Source organism: Capricornis sumatraensis, chromosome 15, assembly GCF_032405125.1.
Source record: "Capricornis sumatraensis isolate serow.1 chromosome 15, serow.2, whole genome shotgun sequence".
Lineage (NCBI taxonomy): Eukaryota > Metazoa > Chordata > Mammalia > Artiodactyla > Bovidae > Capricornis > Capricornis sumatraensis.
Window position 1 is genome coordinate 31,346,641 of NC_091083.1, and position 24,435 is coordinate 31,371,075.

Below are 24,435 nucleotides of genomic sequence, written 5' to 3' on the forward strand. Positions count from 1 at the left end.
GTAAGAGAGTTCCAGAAAAACATCTATTTCTGCTTTATTGACTATGCCAAAGCCTTTGACTGTGCGGATCACAATAAACTGTGGAAAATTCTGAAAGACATGGGAATACCAGACCACCTGACCTGCCTCTTGAGAAACCTGTATGCAGGTCAGGAAGCAACATTTAGAACTGGACATGGAACAACAGACGGGTTCCAAATAGAAAAAGGAGTACGTCAAGGCTGTATATTGTCATCCTGCTTATTTAACTTCTATGCAGAGTATATCATGAGAAACACTGGACTGGAAGAAGCACAAGCTGGAATCAAGATTGCCAGGAGAAATATCAATAACCTCAGATATGCAGATGACACCACCCTGATGGCAGAAAGTGAAGAGGAACTAAAAAGCCTCTTGATGAAAGTGAAGAAAAAGCACCGAAGAATTGATGCTTTTGAACTGTGGTGCTGGAGAAGACTCTTGAGAGTCCCTTGGACTGCAAGGAGATCCAACCAGTCCATTCTGAAGGAGATCAGCCCTGGGTGTTCATTGGAAGGACTGATGCTAAAGCTGAAGCTCCAATACTTTGGCCATCTCATGCGAAGAGTTGACTCATTGGAAAAGACTCTGATGCTGGGAGGGACTAGGGGCAGGAGGAGAAGGGGACGACCGAGGATGAGATGGCTGGATGGCATCACTGACTCGATGGACATGAGTCTGAGTGAACTCCGGGAGATGGTGATGGACAGGGAGGCCTGGCCTGCTGCGATTCATGGGGTCGCAGAGTCGAACACGACTGAGCGACTGAACTGAACTGAACTGAAATGTTCAATTATTGCTAAGATATACGAGCAATCTACAACTCAGGGAGGAGGGATATATTTACTTCTGAAATTCAGTTCAGTTCAGTTCAGTTCAGTCGCTCAGTCGTGTCCAACTCTTTGCGACCCCATGAATCGCAGCACGCCAGGCCTCCCTGTCCATCACCATCTCCCGGAGTTCACTCAGACTCATGTCCATCGAGTCCGTGATGCCATCCAGCCATCTCATCCTCTGTCGTCCCCTTCTCCTCCTGCCCCCAATCTCTCCCAGCATCAGAGTCTTTTCCAATGAGTCAACTCTTCATATGAGGTGGCCAAAGTACTGGAGTTTCAGCTTTAGCATCATTCCTTCCAAAGAAATCCCAGGGTTGATCTCCTTCAGAATGGACTGGTTGGATCTCCTTGCAGTCCAAGGGACTCTCAAGAGTCTTCTCCAACACCACAGTTCAAAAGCATCAATTCTTCGGCGCTCAGCCTTCTTCACAGTCTAACTCTCACATCCATACATGACCACAGGAAAAACCATAGCCTTGAGTAGATGGACCTTAGTCGGCAAAGCAATGTCTCTGCTTTTGAATATACTATCTAGGTTGGTCATAACTTTTCTTCCAAGGAGTAAGCGTCTTTTAATTTCATGGCTTCAGTCACCATCTGCAGTGATTTTGGAGCCCAAAAAAGTCTGACACTGTTTCCACTGTTTCCCCATCTATTTCCTATGAAGTGATGGGACTGGATGCCATGATCTTCGTTTTCTGAATGTTGAGCTTTAAGCCAACTTTTTCACTCTCCTCTTTCACTTTCATCAAGAGGCTTTCTAGCTCCTCTTCACTTTCTGCCATAAGAGTGGTGTCATCTGCATATCTGAGGTTATTGATATTTCTCCCGGCAAGCTTGATTCCAGCTTGTATTTCTTCCAGTCCAGCGTTTCTCATGATGTACTCTGCATAGAAGTTAAATAAGCAGGGTGACAATATACAGCCTTGACGTACTCCTTTTCCTATTTGGAACCAGTCTGTTGTTCCATGTCCAGTTCTAACTGTTGCTTCTGAAATTACTTAAATGAATATACTGTAATTGTCTAAGTTTCCAGGTAGTTTCACCGGCCAGCAACGAATACCTTTTACTCTATACTTATGAGTTAGTATTATTGTTCTGGGTTTTCTCACTTGAGTACATTAATTTTGGCACGCAGGTAGCTTCAGGAACTCCAAAATGAGATTCTCATGTAGCCGGTAAAGATCTGCCTTCAGAAATCATAAATGAAGTGTTCCGCTATGAAGCTTTTGCACCTCAAGTAGCAGGTACAAAAAGGTATAACCTTTATCTTATTTTAAAACTGAAATATAGTTGACATAGGTATATAACATTTTTTAAAAATGCAGCATCCATTTAGAAGACTCGTGTTCATATTTTCCACGTCGTATCTCCACGGAAACTTAGGCACGCTGTCAGAGAGGGCCGCCAGGGGGCGCCAGCCCTCGGCGACTACGAAAACAGTAGGAGCCCTGCAGCGCTCTGTCCCCTCCTCTCGCTCACCTCAGCTTCCGCCGGAAGCCGCCCTGCCAGTTGTTGTCCTCCGGTATTTGGGCTCGGTGTGTGTAAGTAGGTTAGCGGCGGCTGGCTGGGTGAAAAGTCTTGGTCCAGGGAGCTGGAGAAGGAGAAAGAAAGCTCGAGACAGCTTCAACCCGGACAGCACGATGGACGTTTTGAAATCGGAGATCCTCCGGAAGCGGCAGCTGGTGGAGGACAGGAACCTGTTGGTGGTGAGAAGCCTTGAGGTCGTGGGCGTTGGCGACGGAGGAGCTGAGTGTCTGCGTCGGGGAGGGCCTGGGGAGAGGGGAACGGTGCTGAGAGGGTCCTTGCTGGGTGGGGCTCAGCCAGGACCCTGCCGCGGCCCCAGAGAGCCAGCAGCTAGACCCACTGTGCCCTTGGCACTCACTCGGGAGCCTTTGGGATGGAAGTGTGGGAACTGCAGGAAAACCCGAGACTTTGGCAGTTCTCTTTCCCCCAGCTGTCCCTCGCACCCATTCCCGTCTGTCGGTATTTTTCGGACCGCCCCAGTTCTTCTGGTCTTACACTTCTGTCGTTTTTCGAAGGCTTTGCACTTTATGTGTACTTCCTGTTTTGTTGCACAGGATATTAAAAAGATGTGGTTAAGGACCACGACTTAGTAAAATCAATAATTTTACAACTTCAAGGAGGTGGTTAAGTGAAACTGCCCTCACTCCATCAGTGCTCAGCATGTTCGAATCTGACAGCTGGTACAGTTTAGTGCTGTTGTCCTGATGGTTGTGAAGTCTTCAGGAGACTCCCTTTTCACTCTCAGTGTAAATGTAACAGAGTGAACGGGTGAATAATCCCTGAGTACTGAGGATAGTTTTGACCTCAGGTACCCTCTCAGAGGGTCTTAACAACCCCAGGGGCTCTTGTGGACTACGCCACTGTGAGAACACCTGACTTAAGTATTTGATGTAGTGTAAGTTGGGATTGTTAGCTTGGCAGATGGAGGTTTCATAATCATTGAAACTTTAAGAAATAATTAAGAAAGTGGAGCTAATTAAATAGAGTGTTATTTAGCAAATGGTGTGGGGCAGAGCTTGTTCATATTTGTAACTTGATATTTTCATCTCTTAACTGGGGGCCTTTTACCTTTGATGAGTGGTTTCTCGAGTATTTGAAAAAGCTTATTTAGGTGTTGGAATGCACAGTGGGTGTTACAAAGGGCCAGGTGTTGAAATACAAAATATTTTGGGGGAAAATGGAATCAGGAAAAGCTCAGCGCATTCTCAGGGTTTACAACGTGCATAGTTGCATAATCAAGTTCTTTGTCTTGGAAATAGACCAACCTTTAAAAATGATTAATTATAAACACTGATTCTACGTAATTGTTCTTAATTTATCATCATGTATAAACTTTTTCTGGTATGTCTTTAATTTTGTAATTTGAGACTTGATTTAATTACTCAGATATCCCTGGCCAGGAGGTAAGATTGATTTCCCAGTTAGGGCCAGCAAAGAGGCATACATGAGATGGGGATTAAAATACTGAAAGTCATAGTTCCAGTAATAGTAATCTGCAAGGCAGTATGCAGAAGGCTTCATATCTGATACCTTGTTTAATTTGTACATCAATTCCATAAAGTTATTTGTTGCTCCCATTCACAGATGAGGAAATGGAAACTAACAGAAGCTAGGTTGATTTACAGACTGACATAGAACTGCATAGCTAGCAAGAGCTAGAGCCTGAATTGGACTCCTCCTCTTCCACTCTAAAGCTTACACCCTTAACCACTGCAGACCAGCTGTTTATCTTCACTTGTGAACATAGAACTGGTGTTCATAGGGTTAATCTAAGAATTAAATTACTTTAAATTAACATACACAATTTGTGTTTTTCAAAGTACCATAGTATGCTTTCTCATTTGAGCTTTATAGCAACTCTGCTTGGTATATAGGGCAGTTAGTATGCGTTTTCCACGGATGATGAAGCTGAGGGTTGCATGATTTTCTCCTGGCTCTGGGGTGGATCTCAGTCCCCACTGCGTGGGTGAGTTCTCCTGCATAACATAGGGCAATATGTATAGTGAAAGTCGCTCAGTGGAGTCAGACTCTTTGCGACCCCACGGACTATATAGTCCATGGAATTCTCCAGGCCAGAATACTGGAGTGGGTAGCCTTTCCTTTCTCCAAGGGATCTTTCCCACCCAGGGAATCGAACCCAGGTCTTCTGCATTGCAGGCGGATTCTTTACCAGCTGAGCCACAAGGGAAGCCCAAGAATACTGGAGTGGGTAGCCTATTCCTTCTGCAGATCTTCCAGACCCAGGAATTGAACTGAGATCTGCTGCATTGCAGGTGGATTCTTTACCGACTGAGCTATGAGGGAAGCCCGGACTGGACACTTTTTAATGCTTGGGGAGACAGTCATTTGCTTTGCCGCCATATAATTTTATATGGAATCGTTTGCTTTGTCGCTTTTATCTTTCTATATCATAGTGTCTGTCAGTAACTTTCAAACTTTCCACCACCCCAGCCATAGTAAGAAATAAATGTATATTTCGATCTGATACGTATGAAAAAAGTTTCATGCAACATTTCTTAAGTACATGTGATTCTACCATACATTTCTTTGTTTTAATCCATTGTCCTGTTTCATTTTTTAAACGATTTCTGGTCGCGGGCCAGTGAATCCTTTTCACTACCCTTTCTGTAGCTGGGAAATGCCCATTTCTGCTGTACTGTTTTTCCAGAAGCACCACCTCCTCTTTGGTCATTTTACAATGTAATGTTTAATTTCTGCTGTGACTTCTACAGCAAAGTTGTTGAGTTATATATGTTCTTTTTCATATTTTTTCTGTTATGGTTTATCATGGGATATTGACTACAGTCCTTTGTGCCATACAGTAGGACCTTGTTTATCCATCCTATATGGAGCTTGCTGTTCCAGCTTTTTCTTTTTTAAATTAATTAATTTTAAATTCTAGCAACATTTAGAATGTGCTGGGTCTTTGTTGCTGCGAGGGCTCTTTTGTAGTATTGTCAAGTGGGGTCTGCTCTCTAGTTGTAGTGCTTGGGTTTCTCATTTCGGTGGTTTCTCCTGTAGATTACGGGCTCTAGGCGTGAGGGCTTCAGTAGCTGCGACTTCTGGGCTCTAGAACTCGGGCTCAGTGGGCTCTGTTGCTCCTCGGCATGTGGGATCTTCCTGGATCAGGGATCAAACCCGTGTCTCCTGCATTGACAGGTGGATTCTTCACCACTGAGCCACCAGGGAAGCCCCTCAGCTTTTTCTTGTTCGTCAGTAGTTGGATATAGTAAATACTTAGCTTGTGAGCGCCCCTTTGTCAGAACTGGAGGAGCTTCTAAAGCGGCCTCCTGTCCCCTGTGTTCAGTGCTCTGCCAGGTGTAACTACTTGGAGGTAAATTCGGCCTCCCGGTTGCTAGAATGCGTGCTTTGGAGCCCTGGTGTTGGTGAGTCTTCATTTAACACAAAGCCTCATTGACGTGGAAAGCCAGGCCACTACAGCACTCAGTGGGGCTTAATTAGCAGTTTTATTAGTTGCAGTTTGGAAGATGGACTTTGTGTAGAATTTTGGCTTTGTTTTTTCCCAGTATTTGTTGAATGTTTCCTCTGGGCAGGTACTACACCGTGCCACAGAGGATTTTTTTTTTTTAATAATGCTTGATCCTTTACTGTAAGGAATCCACTTGCAGTTTTATAAAGAGAAGCCATCAGCCAATAAATCCCTCACCTTTCTCCTGTGAAAGTGGATGAGGTATTGGCTGTATGCTGGGTCACACCTTCCACTTACATATTGGAGCCCAACTCTCATCTTTATTAGCATCATCAGAACCTAAATATCACTTGTCTCCTTTCCTCCTGTGTCTTAATCTCTCTGCTGGCTCATCTCCAGCAGCACTGAAACGTACATGATGTATGTATGTACATTTCAGTGCTGTATGTATGTTTTAACAAACATACATACATCTCCTTTTATTGTTTGTTTTTTAAACACAACTGTTATTAAAAATAAAATCAGAAAAAAACCCCACACATCTGTCCTTTTTCTTTACAGCCAAGCTTCTTAAATTCTATTTCTCACTTACTCCTTAACCTGATTTCTGCCCTGGCAGTTACACTGAATCCGTCCTAATCAGGGGCCGCAGTGACTGCCATGGTTTTTTAACCTCAAGAGCATTTGTACTAGACTGGTCCACTTTCTCCAATCTTCCCTTGGCCTCTTACCCCACAGTGTCCTGCATTTGCGTCTACTTTTCAAGCTACTTATTTCTGATCTCCTTTAGAGGCTTCTCTTTTGTTGTTGTTTTTTTAGTGTTTGGTTTTTATTTATTAAATGTTGGTTTTCCTTAAAGTTTAGGCCTTGGCTACTTCACAGTGAAAATTCTCATATATATGCATACATATATGTATGCATATATATTTACTTTTCGTGGCTGGGCTGCATGACATGTGGGGTCTTGGTTCCCCGGCCAGGGTTGAACCTGCATTCTTGCATTGAAAGCACAGAATCTTAACGACTGGACCACCAGGGAAGTCCCCCCAAGTTCTCTTATTTGAATTTCATATTCCCCTTCAGATTTCAGTTACCATCTCTATCAGAGGTTCTTAAGTGGAGCCTTTGGATGGACTTCGCAGTACCCATCAGCTCTTTGAAATATTAGAAAAAGTTTCAATTCAGTTCAGTCACTCAGTCGTGTCCATCTCTTTGTGATCCCATGAACCGCAGCACGCCAGGCCTCCCTGTCCATCACCAACTCCCAGAGTCCACCCAAACCCATGTCCATTGAGTCGGTGATGCCATCCAACATCTCATCCTCTGTCATCCCCTTCTCCTCCTGCCTTCAATCTATCCCAGCTTCAGGGTCTTTTCCAATGAGTCAGCTCTTCGCATCAGGTGGCCAGAGTATTGGAGTTTCAGCTTCAATATCAGTCCTTCCAATGAACACCCAGGACTGATCTCCTTCAGGATGGACTGGTTGGATCTCCTTGCAGTCCAAGGGACTCTCAAGAGTCTTCTCCAACACCACAGTTCACAAGCATCAATTCTTCGGCGCTCAGCCTTCTTTACAGTCCAACTCTCACATCCATACATGACCCCTGGAAAAACCATAGCCTTCACTAGACGGACCTTTGTTGACAAAGTAATGTCTCTGCTTTTCAATATGCTGTCTAGGTTGGTCATAACTTTCCTTCCATGGAGTAAGCTTCTTTTAATTTCATGGCTGCAGTCACCATCTGCAGGGACTTTGGAGCCCCCCAAAATAGTCAGCCACTGTTTCCCCATCTATTTCCCATGAAGTGATGGGACTGGATGCCATGATCTTAGTTTTCTGAATGTTAAGCTTTAAGCTCCTCTTTCACTTTCATCAAGAGGCTTTTTAGTTCTTCACTTTCTGCCATAAGGGTGGTGTCATCTGCATATCTGAGGTTATTGATATTTCTCCTGGCAATCTTAATTCCAGCTTGTGCTTCTTCCAGCCCAGTGTTTCTCATGATGTACTCTGCAAAGAAGTTAAATAAGCAGGGTGACAATATACAGCCTTGACGTACTCCTTTTCCTATTTGGAACCAGTATGTTGTTCCATGTCCAGTTCTAACTGTCGCTTCCTGACCTGCATATAGGTTTCTCAAGAGGCAGGTCAGGTGGTCTGGTATTCCCATCTGTTTCAGAATCGTCCACAGTTTACTGTGATCCACACAGTCAAAGGCTTTGGCATAGTCAATAAAGCAGAAGTAGATGTTTTTTCTGGAATTCTCTTGCTTTTCTGATGATCCAGTGAATGTTGGCAATTTGATCTCTGGTTCCTCTGCCTTTTCTAAAACCAGCTTGAACGTCTGAAAGTTCATGGTTCATGTATTGCTGAATCCTGGCTTGGAGAATTTTGAGCATTACTTTACTAGCGCGTGAGATGAGTGCAATTGTGTGGTAGTTTGAGCATTCTTTGGCATTGCCTTTCTTTGGGATTGGAATGAAAACTGACCTTTTCCAGTCCTGTGGCCACTGGTGAGTTTTCCAAATTTGCTGGCATATTGAGTGCAGCACTTTCACAGCATCATCTTTCAGGATTTGAAATAGCTCCACTGGAATTCCATCACCTCCACTAGCTTTGTTCGTAGTGATGCTTCCTAAGACCCACTTGACTTCACATTCCAGGATGTCTGGCTCTAGGTGAGTGATCACACCATTGTGATTCTCTGGGTCGTGAAGATCTTTTTTGCATAGTTCTTCTGTGTATTCTTGCCACCTCTTCTTAGTATCTTCTGCTTCTGTTGGGTGCATGCCATTTCTGGTATGGTATATAAATAAAAAGTTTAGCATGTATATTTATCTATGACCCCACGTCCCCTCCTCCTGTTGATTATATTATTGAAGGGATCTTTGACTCAAAAAGGTCAAGAACTGGTCCTTTCTGGGCTGGTGAACATCTCTGTGCCCATTAATCCCTAGCCCCAGGCAGCTGTCCTAACTCTGCTGACCCTTCTTCATTTATTCCAGTCCTTCAGCTTGCCTTTATTCACACTTTCCCTTCATTCCCACAGTCTTCTATAAAACTCTCCAACACCTTTCTCTGTTTAGCGCTTGGTGAGGAGCCTTTCACAGATTTTTTTGTACAGTCAGAAAACAAAGTGGAAGGGAATTTGTCATGTTGGTACCATGTCTTGACATCTCCTGCAAAGAATTTTTTTCTCAGAACTTCACTGTGAAAGCTTTTAAATGTACAGAACACTCAAAATAATTGTACTGTGAACTCCCATATGCCTGCCATTTAGATTTGCAGTTAAACCTGCGATTAACATTTTAATATATTTGCTTTATTCTTTGACTGTCCATCTGTCCATCATTGTATATCCATTTGTCAATCCATCTAGCAGTGCAGAAACTGCTTTTACCTTAGGACAGTAAAACAGGCAGACCATTTTAGAATAGTGGAAGGCAGCTGTTCCACACTTTGACAAGAGACACAGGCTAAGTCGTTACCGTTTCACCTAAAACAGATGAACCATAAAAACCTGGGAAACCGCTTGAAATGACCAAAGATGGCTCTTTAGATGAGTGTTTTCCAGCTGCTTACAGGGTCCTGAAGCCAAGGTTCTGATCTTGATGCATTTCAGATTAATTTACAGGCATTGTTACACTTTACCGTTAAATATATATAATTGCTAGAATATAATTTGACGTTTTTCATCGACTAGTGTTCACAGTGTTTGTCTATACATATGAAGAAATACACAAATCGTAAGTGTCCCACTCAGTGATTTTTGATAAATGCATACGCATCTGTGTGACCCTGTGTGTATCAAGGTACAGAATATTGCGTTCATTCCATCTTGCAGTCAAGCCTCTACCATCCCCAGAAGCAACTGCTGCTTCGATTTCTTTCTGCCATCCATTGGCTTTGCCTGCCCTGCTGCTAAGTCGCTTCAGTCGTGTCCAACTCTGTGCAACCCCATAGACGAAGCCCACCAGGCTCCCCCATCCCTGGGATTCTCCAGGCAAGAACACTGGAGTGGGTTGCCATTTCCTTCTCCAATGCATGAAAGTGAAGTTGCTCAGTCGTGTCTGACTCTTAGCAACCCCCTGGACTGCAGCCCACCAGGCTCCTCCGTCCATGGGATTTTCCAGGCAAGAGTACTGGAGTGGTATGCCATTGCCTTCTCCGTTGCCTGCCCTAGAACTTCGTGTAAATGAGATCATACTATGGGCTCTTATATGACCCACTTTGTTTAATCAGAATAATGTGAATTTTATTCGTGTTGTTGCATGTGTCAATTGTTTGTTCCTTTTATTGCTAAGAAGTATTGTTTTGCACAAATGTACCAGTCTGTTGATCTGTTACCCTGAGGATGGTCACCTGGGCTGTTTCAAGGATTTTTTGTGGACCCTTTTGTGAAAGTCTTTTGTTTTTTTAAGTTACTGATTTGTTTTTGGCTGTGCTGGGTCTTTGTTGCACTTTTCTCTGGTTGTGGCACATGGGCTTCTCATTTCAGTGGCTTCTCTTGTGGCAGAGCTCGGGCTCTTGGGTTCGCAGGCTTCAGTAGTTGTGGTGCATGGGCTTAGTTGTGCCGCGGCCTGTGGGTCGTTCCTGGACCAGGGATCGAACCTGTGTCCTCTGCATTGGCCCCTGGGACAATTCCCTGGAACACCAGGGAATCCCTGTGCAAGCCTTATGTTTTCATTTCTCGTAGGAAAATGCTGGGGAGTGGAATTGCTAGGTCATGGTGTTCGTTACATGTTTAGTTTTGTAGAAAGCCTAACCCTAACCCTAGCCCCGCCCCTCCTTCTTAAGCTCCGCCCTCCTTAAGCCCCGCCCCTCCCGGCCTAAACCCCGCCCACTAATCAACTTTCCCCAAAGTGGTCGGACTGTGTCACACCTCCACCAGCAAAGTAAGGCGGTTCAGATCTTGACATTGTGTCAGCAATTTGTGCTTCAGTCTAACTTCAGCCAATCTGGTGGATGTATTGTAATATCTCATTGTGGTTTTAGTATGCAGCTCCCTGAGAATTAATATTAAGTAGATCTTGTGTGTTTTTCTATTTGTATATCTTTTGTGATGTGGCTTAAAATTACTTGCATATTTTAAAATTGGATTGGTTGGTTTATCCTTGGTAAGTTCAAGGAATTCTTTATATATATCATGGATATCACTCCTTTGTCAGTATGTTTTGTGAATTTTCTAGACTGTGGGTTTTCTGTTCATCTTCTTAAAAGTTTTTAATTTTGATAATGTCCAGCTTATCGATTTTTTATGGTTAATGTTGACTGTATCCTATCTGGGAATATAAAATAGCATAACCTATTGAGAAACAGTTTGGCAGTTTCTCAAAAGTAAAACATAGGCCTGCTGAGTGATCGAGCTATTCCACTCCTAAGCATTCACTCAAGAGAGTAAGATATTCTCTTATAATATCTCCTAAAAGTTTTATGGTTTTATCTTTTACAAAAACAAAATTTTTTTGAATCAGTTTTTTGGTATGATGTGAGGCAGGGGTGTGATTTATTGTATTTGGATATCCATTTGTTCCAGCACCATTTATTGGTAATGTTTTTCCTTTCCCTTTGGATGGTTTTGGTATCATCAAAAATCAGTAATAGTTTGTGTGGCTCTGTCCTGCTCTGCTCTCTTGTCCTAATCCATTTGTTGATCTTTATGCCAGTGCCTCACTGTCTTGATTGCCGTTGCAGTTTGGTGAGTTGTAAAATCAGGCAGTGTAAATGCTAACACTCTGTTTAATTTTGTGTTTTTAATTGAAGCATAGTTGCTCTACTTATGTAAGTTCCAGGTATACAGTAGAGTGATTCACAGTGGTAAAGGTCCTGTTCCACTTAAAGTTATTACAAAATACTGACTGTATTCCCTGTGTTGTACAGTATGTCCTTGGAGCTTATACGGAGTAGCTCGTACCTCTTACTCCCCGCCCCTATATTGCCCCTCCACCCTTTCCGCTGGTAGCCACCAGTTTGTTCTCTACTGTATCTGTGAGTCTGCTTTTTCTTTTTTATATTCACTAGTTTGTTGTACTTTTTAGATTCCACATAAATTTGTCTTTCTCCGCCTGTTTTCACTTAGCACATGCCCTCCAAGTCCATCCATGTTGCTGCAGATGGCAAAATTTTGTTCTTTTTTATGCCTAGGTAGTATTTCATTGTGTGTATACGTACCGCATCTTCTTTATCCATGTGCTTATTGGTGGACACTTAGGCTGCTTCCGTTTTGTGCTGCTGACTTAAGCAGCTTTATCGGGGAATACTTGACACACAGTAAGCTGCGCATGTTTAAGGTGCACAGCTTAGTGAGTTACGCCAAGCCTGCACTGTGATGCTGTCCCCACAATGAGGAGCGTGAACATGTCTGCCTCCCCCCAGAGTTTCCTTGTGCCCCTGTGATCCTGCTTTCCTCCCCCTCCCTGGGCTCTACCTACCCTTCCACAGGCTGCTGTGGGTCTGCCTTCTGTTACTTAGATTGCACTTTCTAGAGTTTTATGCAGAGGTGTTTAATACAAGCGCTCTTGTCTGCTTTCTTTCATTCTAATTTTGAGATTCATTCATGCATTTATAGCAGGATTTCATTATTTTTGTTACTGAACAGTCTTCTACCATTGTATGATTTTACCCCCAATTTGTTTATTCATTAGCCTGTTGATAGACATTTGAGTTGTTTCCATTTTTTGGCTCTCATGATAAAGCTGCTGTGAACATTAGTGTGCAGGTTTCTGTTTGGACATATACTTTGATTTCTCTTGAATAAATGCCTAAGAGTGAAATGGTTGGATAATATAGTAAGTGTCTGTTTAACTTCTTCATTCAGGAGCCTGTGTAAGATTGGCATTTATTTCTTACATACATTTTTGTCTAATTTTATATATGGTGATATGAAAAAAGTGAAAGTCATTCAGTCATGCCCAACTCTTTGCCACCCCGTGCACTATAGAGTCCATGGACTTCTCCAGGCCAGAATACTGGAGCAGGTAGCCTTCCCTTTCTCCAGGGATCTTCCCAACCCAAGGATTGAACCCAGGTCTCCTGCTTTGCAGGTGGATTCTTTACCAGCTGAGCCACAAGGGAAGCACAAGTATATTGGAGTGGGTAGCCTATCCCTTCTCCTGCGAATCTTCTTGACCCAGGAATTGAACCGGGGTCTCCTGCATTGCAGGTGGATGCTTTACCAACTGAGCTACCAGGGAAGCCCCCATATGGTGATGCAAATATATATAATTATGAAGTACATAGAATTCATCTGTGCAAGGTCAATTTTGGTATAGTTTTCTACTTTGGATGGCATCATTGAGAAAACATATTGCCTAGCTAGCAGGATCCCTTGACAGTTTACAGTTCTTACACTTTGAAAAGTATTGTGTCTGTTTAAATTCTGTTTGGGTGCCCAACCATTGGATTTGTTTCTCCATACTCTTTAAGGCTTATTTCCATTCTTCAGCAGGAAACTGACTCTGTCCCATGGTTTGTGATCTCTCACGTTCTGCTTTGGGTGTTCAGGCTGTGTATTTGTTAGCTCTCCAGTGTCTTTTTGTAGAACTCTTGATGATGTTTGTGTTTGATGTTCTTTTTTTGTAAACACTAAAAATATTAATCTGATGGAAGGAATGATGATTCTAATTAGTGAAATGGTGACAGTCATGTTGCATTTGGTTTTTAGTTTTGACTCTTCTTCATTAGTGTGGGCTGGAGGTTCAGGTGATGTGGTAGAAAAATTTGTTCTCTTTAGGCCTGGGAATCTCAGGTTTATAATCCAGACAGTACAACTTGGACAAAGCCCAAGAATAGTATGTGTGAAGCACCACGCAGGAATGAGGCTCTGTCTTTAAAAGAAGTGCTTTTTATGTATACCCTCTTCAACTTGTTTTTATAATCTGCTGGAGTGAGAGGTCCAATGGAGAGTTCGAGTGCTTTAGGAGGGAACACACATTTACCTTCAGTTCACATGCTGTCTTAAAATCACTACCAGCCACTTCCAGGCTTGTATTTGTAGGGCTGTGTTGTATATTCTGTCATTGAGTCAGCAAACGTAGAGTTCAAAGATTTGGAATATAGCTAGAAAGGAAACTAACTTTGTAAAAGGAGTTAACAAGTCCTCCGTGACAGAGGGCTCTGTAAGTTTGGGCACGTTCTCTATCCTGCCCGAGTTACCTGTAAAGGGGGATGTGTTACTAATCTTAGGTTTTGAAATACTACAGTGTCAGTTGTGTCATGAACGTATCTCCCCTAAGTTCGTTTGGTGTTTTCAGTGCGCCTTAGAAAATGTTTTAAATAGACATCACCGCTTGATTCCTTTCCTTACAAACTGCTCTTTTGTTTCTAAACAAAAAGTGTGTAGGGTGATAGTGAAACCTGGTGGGGAGCCTTTTGTTTTGAACGACCTTCTTTTGCCCTGACGCGAAGGGTCACATAGTAAGAAGCAAAACACCTACATTTTTCTCAATATAACTTTTAAAAATGAGAAGCAAACTAGTTTTCAAAAATTAAATTTATTGTTAAAAGATAGCGCATTCAATTGATTCAAAATTCAAAACATACTAAAGGGTGAACAGTAAAAAGAGTCCTTCTTACCCATGTGCCCCAACTTCCAGTTCACCTCCTCCAAAGCAGCTAATATTGTCAACTTTGGGGTCTCCTTTAGTTATTTCATGCTTTAGAAGCAAATGTGAAGAAGCAAAGGTGTGTCTTTTCTCCTTTTTAAATAAAGATGGCAGCATATTAGATTCTTTCTTCTGCACTTGCTTTTTTCATTTATAAAAGTATAGAAACGACTTAATTAAAAAAAGAAAAACCTCCTTTAACAGAAATTGACAAAACCCTGAAACTGAAACAATAAAGGAAGGAACTATAGGAACCAGTGTGGAAGTTACTGGAAAAAAGGAAATAATAAGTACAGTAATTAGGGCAAATAATGCATTAGTATGTTCTAATAAATTGGCAAATCAAAGTGAAACAAATGACCAGAAAAACAAGAAATAGAAAATCTGAACAGACCAGTAAGGAAGAAATAAGAAAGGTGTCTGACAGCTGAGAGAAGGCAATTGAAAACAAAGAGAATTGCAGTTGATTTGAAGATCCTTAGATTACCACCTTGCAAGTTAGTGATGAGTTCAAGGAATTTTTTGGTGGAGCATTAAGATGGACTCCTGTTGGTGGCCAGCTGCTCAGAGACCTGGCAGTGAGGAGATGGAGACAGACTTCAGTTCAGTCGCACAGTTGTGTCGGACTCTGCGACCCCATGGACTGCAGAACGCCAGGCCTCCCTGTCCATCACCAACTCCCGGAGTTTACTCAGACTCGTGTTCATTGAGTCAGTGATGCCATCCAGCCATTTCATCCTCTGTCGTCTCCTTCTCCTCCCGCCCTCAATCTTTCCCAGCATCAGGGTCTTTTCCAGTGAGTCAGTTCTTTGCATCAGGTGGCCAAAGTATTGGAGTTTCAGCTTCAGCATCAGTCCTTGCAATGAATATTCAGGACTGATTTCCTTTGGAGACAGAGTAGAGAACATTTTATGGTAGTTCTGCTGTAAATGGTGCTTAGCATGATACCCGGTTGCAGAGTCTTGAGCATATGTAAGTGATGATCATTTGCACCAGTAGAGAAGGAAAAGGGGGAGATGCAGGAGAGAAAATAGATAATTAACTATGAGAAAGGCAGGAGGATTTGAGATCTGGAAGACAGCTAGAAGGGGTTGGCCTTAGACAGGACAAGGGTTTCCTCTTCCATTCTTAAACGAAGAAGGGGTCGGTGCTGGTAGGAATTCAGAGTTCTTGTTTGCTGGCTTCCCTTTTCTTTGTAGAGTGGCTTCATCATATGCTAAAAATAACAGGAGACATAAAGGGCTTAGAGGTTTGAGGAAACTGGGTTAAATACACCAGGATCAGTGGGCAGCATTGGGACCCAAATGGCTTCCCAGGATTTAAGAGCTAGTGCAGGCCTGGAGAAGGCAAGCAAGTGGACTTTTCTCAGACAGGACACTTTTGGTCTTAGGACACTTGTTGGTCTCTCTCACGTTCTTAATTACAAGTCCAGAGAGCTTTTGTTTGTGTACAATGTATTGTGTAGATCTCTACTCTATTAGAAATTAAAATTAAGGTATTAAAAATGTATATGTATATTCCATGTAGAAGTATAGTTAAGAAAAACCCATTGTGTTAGCATAAATAATGCATTTTTATAAAAACTGTTTTCTAAAACAATAGAAATTTATTGAGAAGAATGGCATGTTTTACGTTTTGCCAATCTCCCCAACTGTATTAGTAGACAAATGGATCTTCCTGTTTCTTTTTTTCAGCCTGTTGCAGTATGTTGTTTTTATTCAAGTAGCTGAATAAAATTCTTCTTGAGGAGAGGTAGTTAGAAAAGGGAGTATTTTAATAACCTTTTTAGTAATTGTGGATATTTTTTTTTGATATTATACCACAACTGGTAACCAGAAGTGGTGAGTTTCTTAAAAATTCCATTCTGTTCAATCACTCAGTTGTGTCCGACTCTTTGCGACCCCATGGACTGCAGCACGCCAGGCCTCCCTGTCCATCACCAACTCCTGGAGTTTATCCAAACTCATCTCCATTGAGTCAGTGATGCCATCCAACCATCTCATCCTCTTTTGTCCCCTTCTCCAGCCTTCAGTCTTTCCCAGCTTCAGGGTCTTTCCCAGTGAGTCAGCTCTTGGCATCAGGTGGCCAAAGTATTGGAGTTTCAGCTTCAGCATCAGTCTTTCCAATGAATATTCAGGACTGATCTACTTTAGGATGGAGTGGTTGGATCTCTTTGCAGTTCAAGGACTCTCAAGAGTCTTCTCTAACACCACAGTTCAAAAGCACCAATTCTTTGGCGCTCAGCTTTCTTTATAGTGCAACTCTCACATCCATACATGACTACTGGATAAAGTTCCTTGGACTGCGAGGAGATCCAACCAGTCCATCCTAAAGGAGATCAGTCCTGGGTGTTCATTGGAAGGACTGATGTTGAAGCTGAAACTCCAATACTTTGGCCACCTGATGCGAAGTGCTGACTCATTTGAAAAGACCCTGATGCTGGGAAAGATTGAAGGCACGAGGAGAAAGGGACAACAGAGGATGAGATGGTTGGATAGCATCACCAACTCAATGGACATGGGTTTGGGTGGACTCTGGGAGTTGGTGATGGACAGGGAGGCCAGGCGTGCTGCAGTCCATGGGGTCGCAAAGAGTCGGACATGACTGAGCAACTGAACTGTCTAGACGGACCTTTGTTGGCAAAGTAATGTCTCTGCTTTTTAATATGCTGTCTAGGTTGGGCATAACTTTTCTTCCAAGGACTAAGCATCTTTTAATTTCATGGCTTCAGTCACCATCTGCAGTGGTTTTAGAGCCCCCAAATATAAAGTCTGCCACTGTTTCCACTGTTTTCCCATCTATTTCCCATGAAGTGATGGGACTAGATGCCATGATCTTCGTTTTCTGAATGTTGAGCTTTAAGCCAACTTTTTCACTCTCCTCTTTCACTTTCATCAAGAGGCTTTTTAGTTCATCTTCATTTTCTGCCATAAGGGTGGTGTCATCTGCATATCTGAGGTTCCAACAATCTTGATTCCAGTTTGTGCTTAATCCAGCCCAGCATTTCTCATGATGTACTCTGCATAGAAGTTAAATAAGCAGGGTGACAATATGCAGCCTTGATATACTCCCTTTCCTATTTGGAGCCAGTCTGCCGGTTGTCGGAGAGTGAGTTCTGACCTGTACCAGTGGACCTTTCTTATATTAAAGTCTGTTGATCTCGTCTGCTCTAGACCTGTTGTGTTCTGGTCTGCTCTTCTCCTAGATCTTTTGCCTGTGCATGGTTTTGTAACATCTTGCCTTTGTGACATCGTGAGTTTCTCAGCTGTGCTGAGTTATGCCCATCTTCTAAATGTTGATTTTTCCATTAGACAGTATTTTGACAGTCACATTTGTTAATATCACCACTGATTTCATCAGTGGAACCTTTATGTGTCAGGAAGCCAGCAAGTTCATGGTGAAGGGTACCACTTTTCTACCATTCTCATTTTCCCTTGACAGGTGGAATTTCATCATAGACAACAAGTACTGTCATTGTTTTCCTTTAGGTGACAAGGTTGCTTTGTTTAGTTTTGAGAAAATGTTTGCCAAAAATGCAAGTCTGAATAATCAACCAGTTGCCCAAGTGTTTGTCTTTGAGAGGGCTCTCCTACTTCATTATGTAGTGGAAGGGCTTCATATGCTTCATTTCCTTTCATTTCATCATACCAAATATTAAAGGGCCACGTACTTAAGGGTTAAGATTTAGTAAAATTGTTCTTTATCAAAACATTCTTCAGAGAAACTGGCCTTTTTATTTTCTGGCAAGAGCATGGTGGTGAGGAATACAAGTGACTACTGATACATCAACAGTGTTTATGCCGAGGTTCTAGTAGTTTTCTTCACCATTGCTTTTGTACCATCAGTGCAGATCTGAGCATAATGAAAAGGGCAGTGGGGTGGGGCACATAACGTCTTAGTATTGGGTTGGCCAAAAAAATTTGTTCAGTTAGTGAATATGTTTTCTAATGAAGTTCTTGGTGAAAATGAAAAGTGTCTTTTATTTTTATGTAAAATCAGATGAACTTTCATAACACTGCCCTACTTCACTAGCAGTAACCATAATGATACCTCAGTAATACCTCCACACAGGTATTTAGTGCCTCATAGTTCCACAGCTCACTCAGGCGGTGATCATCAATGATGGTATACTCTGACAAGGAAGCTTAATGGTGAACAATGGAAAGATCAGGTTCCCACACCTGAACCCACTGCTCAAGCCTGGCACCCAGTAAAACATCAAGGAAATACACAGCAAACCACTGCTTATCATGTGTAAAAATTCAGCTCAGTGTTATGAAAATGAATTTGACCTGTGCAGTCTCTGGAAGGGTCTTAGGGACCCCCAGAAGTCTACATTTTGGGAATGGATGTTCTAGGTTTAAGGTTTTGGTAGGTATGTTCACTGGAATTGACTCATGGTAGTAAAAGATTCCATAGTATAAAGGCTGGACCATGGTCCGCGGCCTGGGGAGTCCTGTTACTTTCTTCCTACATACCAGCTCTTTCTGAGAGGCTACCAGTCCATGTTGTCAATTCATTCATTTGAAATATGACCAGTATGTTCTATTTCAAAAGGAACAATTTGCGATGCTGAAATGCATTTTGGGTGTGAAAAACTGTAATGTGGAATACTGGATCAGCACAAAGGATTTAAGGACCAGAGGTCTTAGTCCTGTCTCTGTTATTCATGAGGCTTATTGAGTTCTGGGAATGTCACCTGACCTTTCTAACTCTCAGGTTTCACACCTCTCCAGTGGGATTAATTTTATTTGCATCCACCTTTTCCAGAGTAGTTTTGATGTTCAGATGATGCCATCAGTTTCTTACACTGGGTAACGTCTTCCTGTTTATATCTGTAAAGTTGTGCTTGGGGTGCATCAGATAAGTCAGTAAATATTTATTGAGTTAATGAATGAACTTAGAAAAACCTGTTAATTTTAAGCTGTTAGTTTTTAATATATATACAAATAGAGTTGTATAATGAACTCCTGTCTACCTAACACATGTAGCTCTAGAAAATAAGGACATATCTTTATAGAACTAAGATCACACTCAACGAAATTAAAATTGGGTCCTTAATACCATGAAATACTCTTCTCATATTCAAATATCCCCAGTTGAATTAAAATACATATAAATTAATATATGTTTTTACAGTTGGTTTCTTGAAATCAAGTCCACACAAAAATCCACTCATTGCATTTGTTATGACTCTTGGTTTCTTTTAGTGAAAACATTTTCTTTTCCCTTAGGTCCCCCACGTTTTAAATTCGTCAACCTGTTGAAGAAACTGGGGCTAGTTTTATGAAATGTGTTAGTGTTTGATTGCTTTCCTGTGGTGTTTAAGCTTTTTCCTGTCTCCTTTACGTTTCTAGGAAGTTGTATGATCAGAGACTGATTTCGATTTTTGGGGAGGACAAATTTAAGTGGTTTGCTGTGTACTTCTAGATGTTTTACTGGTGCCAGGCTTGAGCAGTGGGTTCAGGTGTGGGAACCTGATCTTTCCATTGTTCACCATCAAACTTCCATGTCAGGGTATAGCATCATTGATGATCACTGCCTGAGTGAGCTTTGGAACTATGAGGTGCTAAATACCTGTGTGGAGGTATTATTGAGGTATTGTTATGGTTACTCCTTATGAAGTAGGGTGGTATCTTTATTTGAATTAAGTCATCAGTGAAATAGTATCTAAGAGGCAGAACTGCAGATAATAACAAGCCTGCAAATGAGCAACTGTATTTTTTACATTATAATTGACATAAAATATGACTTTCAAGTGTTCAACATAGTGATTTGATAGTTTTATACATTATGAAATGATCCAAGGGACTGCATTTTTAACAGAATAATTTATGTATAGCATGGAAAGAGCTAACCTTTTTTCCCCTGCCACAGTAGGTTGAGTTTGTCTCTTAACATCATGTCATATTAAAACCAAATGCCTTTGAACCATCTTTTTACTAGAGAAGCTCCCCAAAACCATCCTATGTCCAGATTATTTTTAAAAATTGGTTAATACAAATACAGTTAACTAATCATTATAATAAGATTCCAGACGACAAAAAAGAATGTGGACACATCCTTGGCGCTCTCTTGGTAATGAGATTTAAAATGTCAGCTGAGGAGACCATAATTTTTGTTTGATTGGGTCTGTTAGGAGAAAAGAATTAAAGGATCACGTTTTATGTGGTTCACAATGAATCCATGTGTAGAAATTGAATTAAAACCCCAGGAAATTAAATCAAAACAATATTAACATTTGGTAAGTGGCATTGGTTCTTTCTCTGTGCTGTTGGATGATGTCTGTTAAAATGATGCTGCAAGAGAAATGTCTTCATGTTTAGACCAGGGTGGAGGACAGGTGGTGTGTTCAGGAAATCACTATGATCTCTGTGGGACCTAAAAAAACTTTATAGTTCTTGAAAAACTTTCACGGTTGTTGATCAAGAGACGTGAAATTTGAACTTCTTTCTTCAGTAGGAAGTAACTTACTTGTATCTTCAATAGGAAAGTTAAAACTTCTGTTATTATTAACTTACTTCTTTCTTCAATAGGAAAATAAAAAATATTTCAAGCGTAGTGAACTTGCAAAAAAAGAAGAGGAAGCATATTTTGAAAGATGTGGCTACAAGGTATGAATGCCTGCTTTTATGTTAAATTATATATTTCTGAGTTTAAATTTATATAGCCATTGTTAAAGTAACAAAACAATTGATCTTTGTTCAATTTATCAATGTTATACATTAGCCTATAAATGAGAAGCCATCTGGAGAGGTATGATTTTGTTTTTCTTTTTTTTCCTTTTAATCTTAAATTCAGGAAAATACATGCATGACCTTTGGCTTGGAATGGTTTGGCTTTTTGTGGACAGCATGAAGTGGCTTGAGATCAAAGCTTGAGTTTTTTCCTTTTAATTAAGTCCTGGATCCGATACTACCTCATTTTCATCACTACCACCACTCCTTTCCCCACCTCTCCCAATAAAAGTCCATTTGTAAAGGGTTCAAAACATTTTATTCATTCAGCAGCAGTGGTATCAGCAGTGGTATTTCCCCTGCTTTCTCCTGAATATTTTAAGCCACTGTTTTATGTTTGCAATGTGAATAATCCCTTTTGGCCCTCAGTACTTCTACCTGAGATATAGCCATTTTATATGATAAGGTATCACATTTCAAACACTGCTCACCCTACTGGATAGAAAATGTGATCTTGAAATATTAGAAATAAATGAGTTGTCTAGAAAACTTTGAATACTTTAGAAACATGACTAAAATTATCTTTGAGATTACCTAGTTAACAATGTATTGGGGTTTTTATTGGGAGGGGTTAAAGGTTACAAGGTGAAGTTGTGTTTAATTTATTTTAAAAGATGACTGTATCTAGTCTGATTTTTTAAACAAAGTTCAGAGGTTCTATTGAAATACTTTTGACAAATCATAAATTTGAAATCGACTCTTTGCTCGTGAAACATTGATTATACAATAACACTCTTGTGCATGTAATGGGGAAAGTTCTGGAAATTAATTTTATCTGGCATAGCATTTCTAGAAGAAAGCATGAAGAATGCAAATGGTATGTATATGGATTTGCTTTCATTTTGTACTTTTGGGAGAGGGTAGGTGTTAAAACTAGTTGTATTTCTGATAGGTTTCTACAATATGAAAATTTACATTGGTATTTTGATACTTCTCTTAAGTATGTTGATTTCATTTGCTTCTAGTGTAAGGAATTAAAATATGTTGTAAAACCATCTAAATGTCAAATAGATAGTCAGAAAGGATTCCCATTATTTGCTTGCTAGCGTTGTCTAACTCACACTTAAAGTAAAACAAGAATCGCTTACCTTTGGTTTAGTCCACTGACTCGGTTGCTTTCCCATATCCTTAGATTCGAACCTTTTTAACTTTTTGATAAGGTTGGAAAATAAACAGTGACAGTTTTCCTTTGTTTAGATTGCTTTTGCTATAACAGCAGTTCTTTCTTGCCAGTATAAAGGAAAGCACTGAAGCAAAATCATTGCTGTAAAGATACCGCTTGTGACGTTGAGTCCAGCTGACAGAATGTCTTAGGTCTTTTCCTTAAGGCTATTCACTGCCATTTTATAATTGAAAATGCTTTCTATCCTGAGATTTTGGGAGAAATACCTGTTTTTATGCTTAAAAAGAAAGCACAGGGTTTTCTTTCTGAAGCATATTTAATGGTTCCTTGTTGGTAGCAGTGAAAATATAGCATGTTACTTTTATTCACTTATAAAAACTAGTTACCGTTTATCTGTTTATTGAAACTTGATGCTGATTTGGTTTGTGAAAATGGTGAAAGTTTAATTTATACTTACATTTTCTGTTATCACTATTAACACTAATTAATATAACCTTTACCTAAAGTGTGGAATCATCAAGTATAAAATTGTAACCATATAGCCTTTCTTAACTGAATGGTTTCCGTTAATGTTGATCTTCTTTGATTTTTTTTGGATTTTCTTTTGACATATTAGATTTGTCTTAGGGTCAACTGGAAAACCACGTTTCAGTATCTTTTTACAGACCACGCAGTGGGACTTATAAACTGCTGAACTCAATTTTCCTAAACTGTGACTTGGGAAGCTGACTCAAGAAAATGTTAGAAGAGATTTTTTTTCCCTGCAGGTTCATATGAACAACAGTGTCCAGTTTCATCTCCATGTGCTATGAGTAGAGAGTGGCTGGTTTTCATTATTTTCCTTCATGGCTCAGTTCACGGGCAAGTTCTGTGGAGCATTGGGAAGTTTTTTTACACATCCAGCAATGATTCCTGTGCACTTGGAATATACCTTTCAAAAGTCAGGATAGGAAAGAGCTTATGCTTGAGGCTTCACAGGTTTTTGTTATCAAGCAGTTCTTTTATTTTGGTCTTCATTTTAAATCTAGAGCAAGGATCAAATAACCCTGTAAGATGATTTTCTCAAAGAGGAGAAGCAAGCTGATTGTTTCCAAGAAGAAAGTAAAAATCTTGGAGTCTAGGGAGAAAGTGAGTCTAGATTTCAACCTTTAAGTTTTTGATTGTGGAAACCATTTTATTAATAACTTCTATTGCTCTTCTGTAGCAAGAATGCTTCCAGGGTGCACGCGCTCTCCTTGGGTGTCCCTGTGCTCTCCCAAGCATGTATGTCAATTATGAGCTGTTTGCTCAGAGGAACACTTAAAAAACCTTCAATATGTTAAACATGTTTCATTTTGATAGATACGTAATGTATAGAATGGTACATGTTAAAATAAACCATATTGTATTTTAAAAGGAGAATTTCATTTCTTTTGGCTATTAATGTAGATACAGCCAAAAGATGAGGACCAGAAACCATTAACTTCATCGAATCCAGTATTAGAACTTGAACTGGCAGAGGAAAAATTACCCATGACTCTTTCTAGGCAAGAGGTAAGTTTATATATGAGTGCTTTGTTTAAAAAAAAAAAAAAAAGAATCTCCACAGGATTACATTCATCTCTAGTTCTAATAGCTTTTATGTCATCATTTCCCATATAAAATGACTTACCTGACCAGCACAGTATTTTAGTTCAGTTTTCTTTATGAGGTTCTAAATTTCTGCTTTTCTTGATACTGTTGTCTTAAATAGTTTAAAGAATATCTTATGTCTTAAATTTTTTAAAGAATATATTCTTCTAAACTTTGATGGACATGGAGGCCTGGCGTGCTGTGATTCATGGAGTTGCACAGAGTCGGACACGACTGAGCGACTGAACTGAACTGAAACTTTAAAAACTAAACACATTCTAGTACTGCTAAGTCGCTTCAGTCGTGTCCGACTCTGTGCGACCCCATAAGACGGCAGGCCACCAGGCTCCGCCTTCCCTGGGATTCTCCAGGCAAGAACACTGGAGTGGATTGCCATTTCCTTCTCCAGTGCATAAAAGTGAAAAGTGAAAGTGAAGTCACTGAGTCGTGTCCAACTCTCAGCGACCCCCTGGACTGCAGCCCACCAGGCTCCTCCATCCATGGGATTTTCCAGGCAAGAGTACTGGAGTGCGGTGCCATTGCCTTCTCTGA

At 40.8% G+C, this 24,435-nt stretch overlaps 1 protein-coding gene across 7 annotated transcripts in view; it reads left to right on the forward strand.

Moving 5' to 3' along the window:
* The first annotated feature begins 2,401 nt into the window (after window positions 1-2,401).
* PRPF18 (pre-mRNA processing factor 18) overlaps window positions 2,402-24,435 on the forward strand; it is a 59,391-nt gene continuing 37,357 nt past the window's right edge. For 4 of the 7 annotated variants that reach the window (XM_068987087.1, XM_068987089.1, XM_068987091.1 and 1 more), the window contains exons 1-3: window positions 2,402-2,563; window positions 20,949-21,026; window positions 23,701-23,805. In XM_068987087.1, coding sequence (XP_068843188.1) covers window positions 2,498-2,563; window positions 20,949-21,026; window positions 23,701-23,805 — 249 coding nt within the window. In that variant the 5' untranslated portion in view covers window positions 2,402-2,497. Of the gene's footprint in view, window positions 2,564-20,948; window positions 21,027-21,141; window positions 21,169-23,300; window positions 23,401-23,700; window positions 23,806-24,435 lie in introns of those variants that run through there. The other 3 variants (XM_068987086.1, XM_068987090.1, XM_068987088.1) reach the window with 2 other exon arrangements.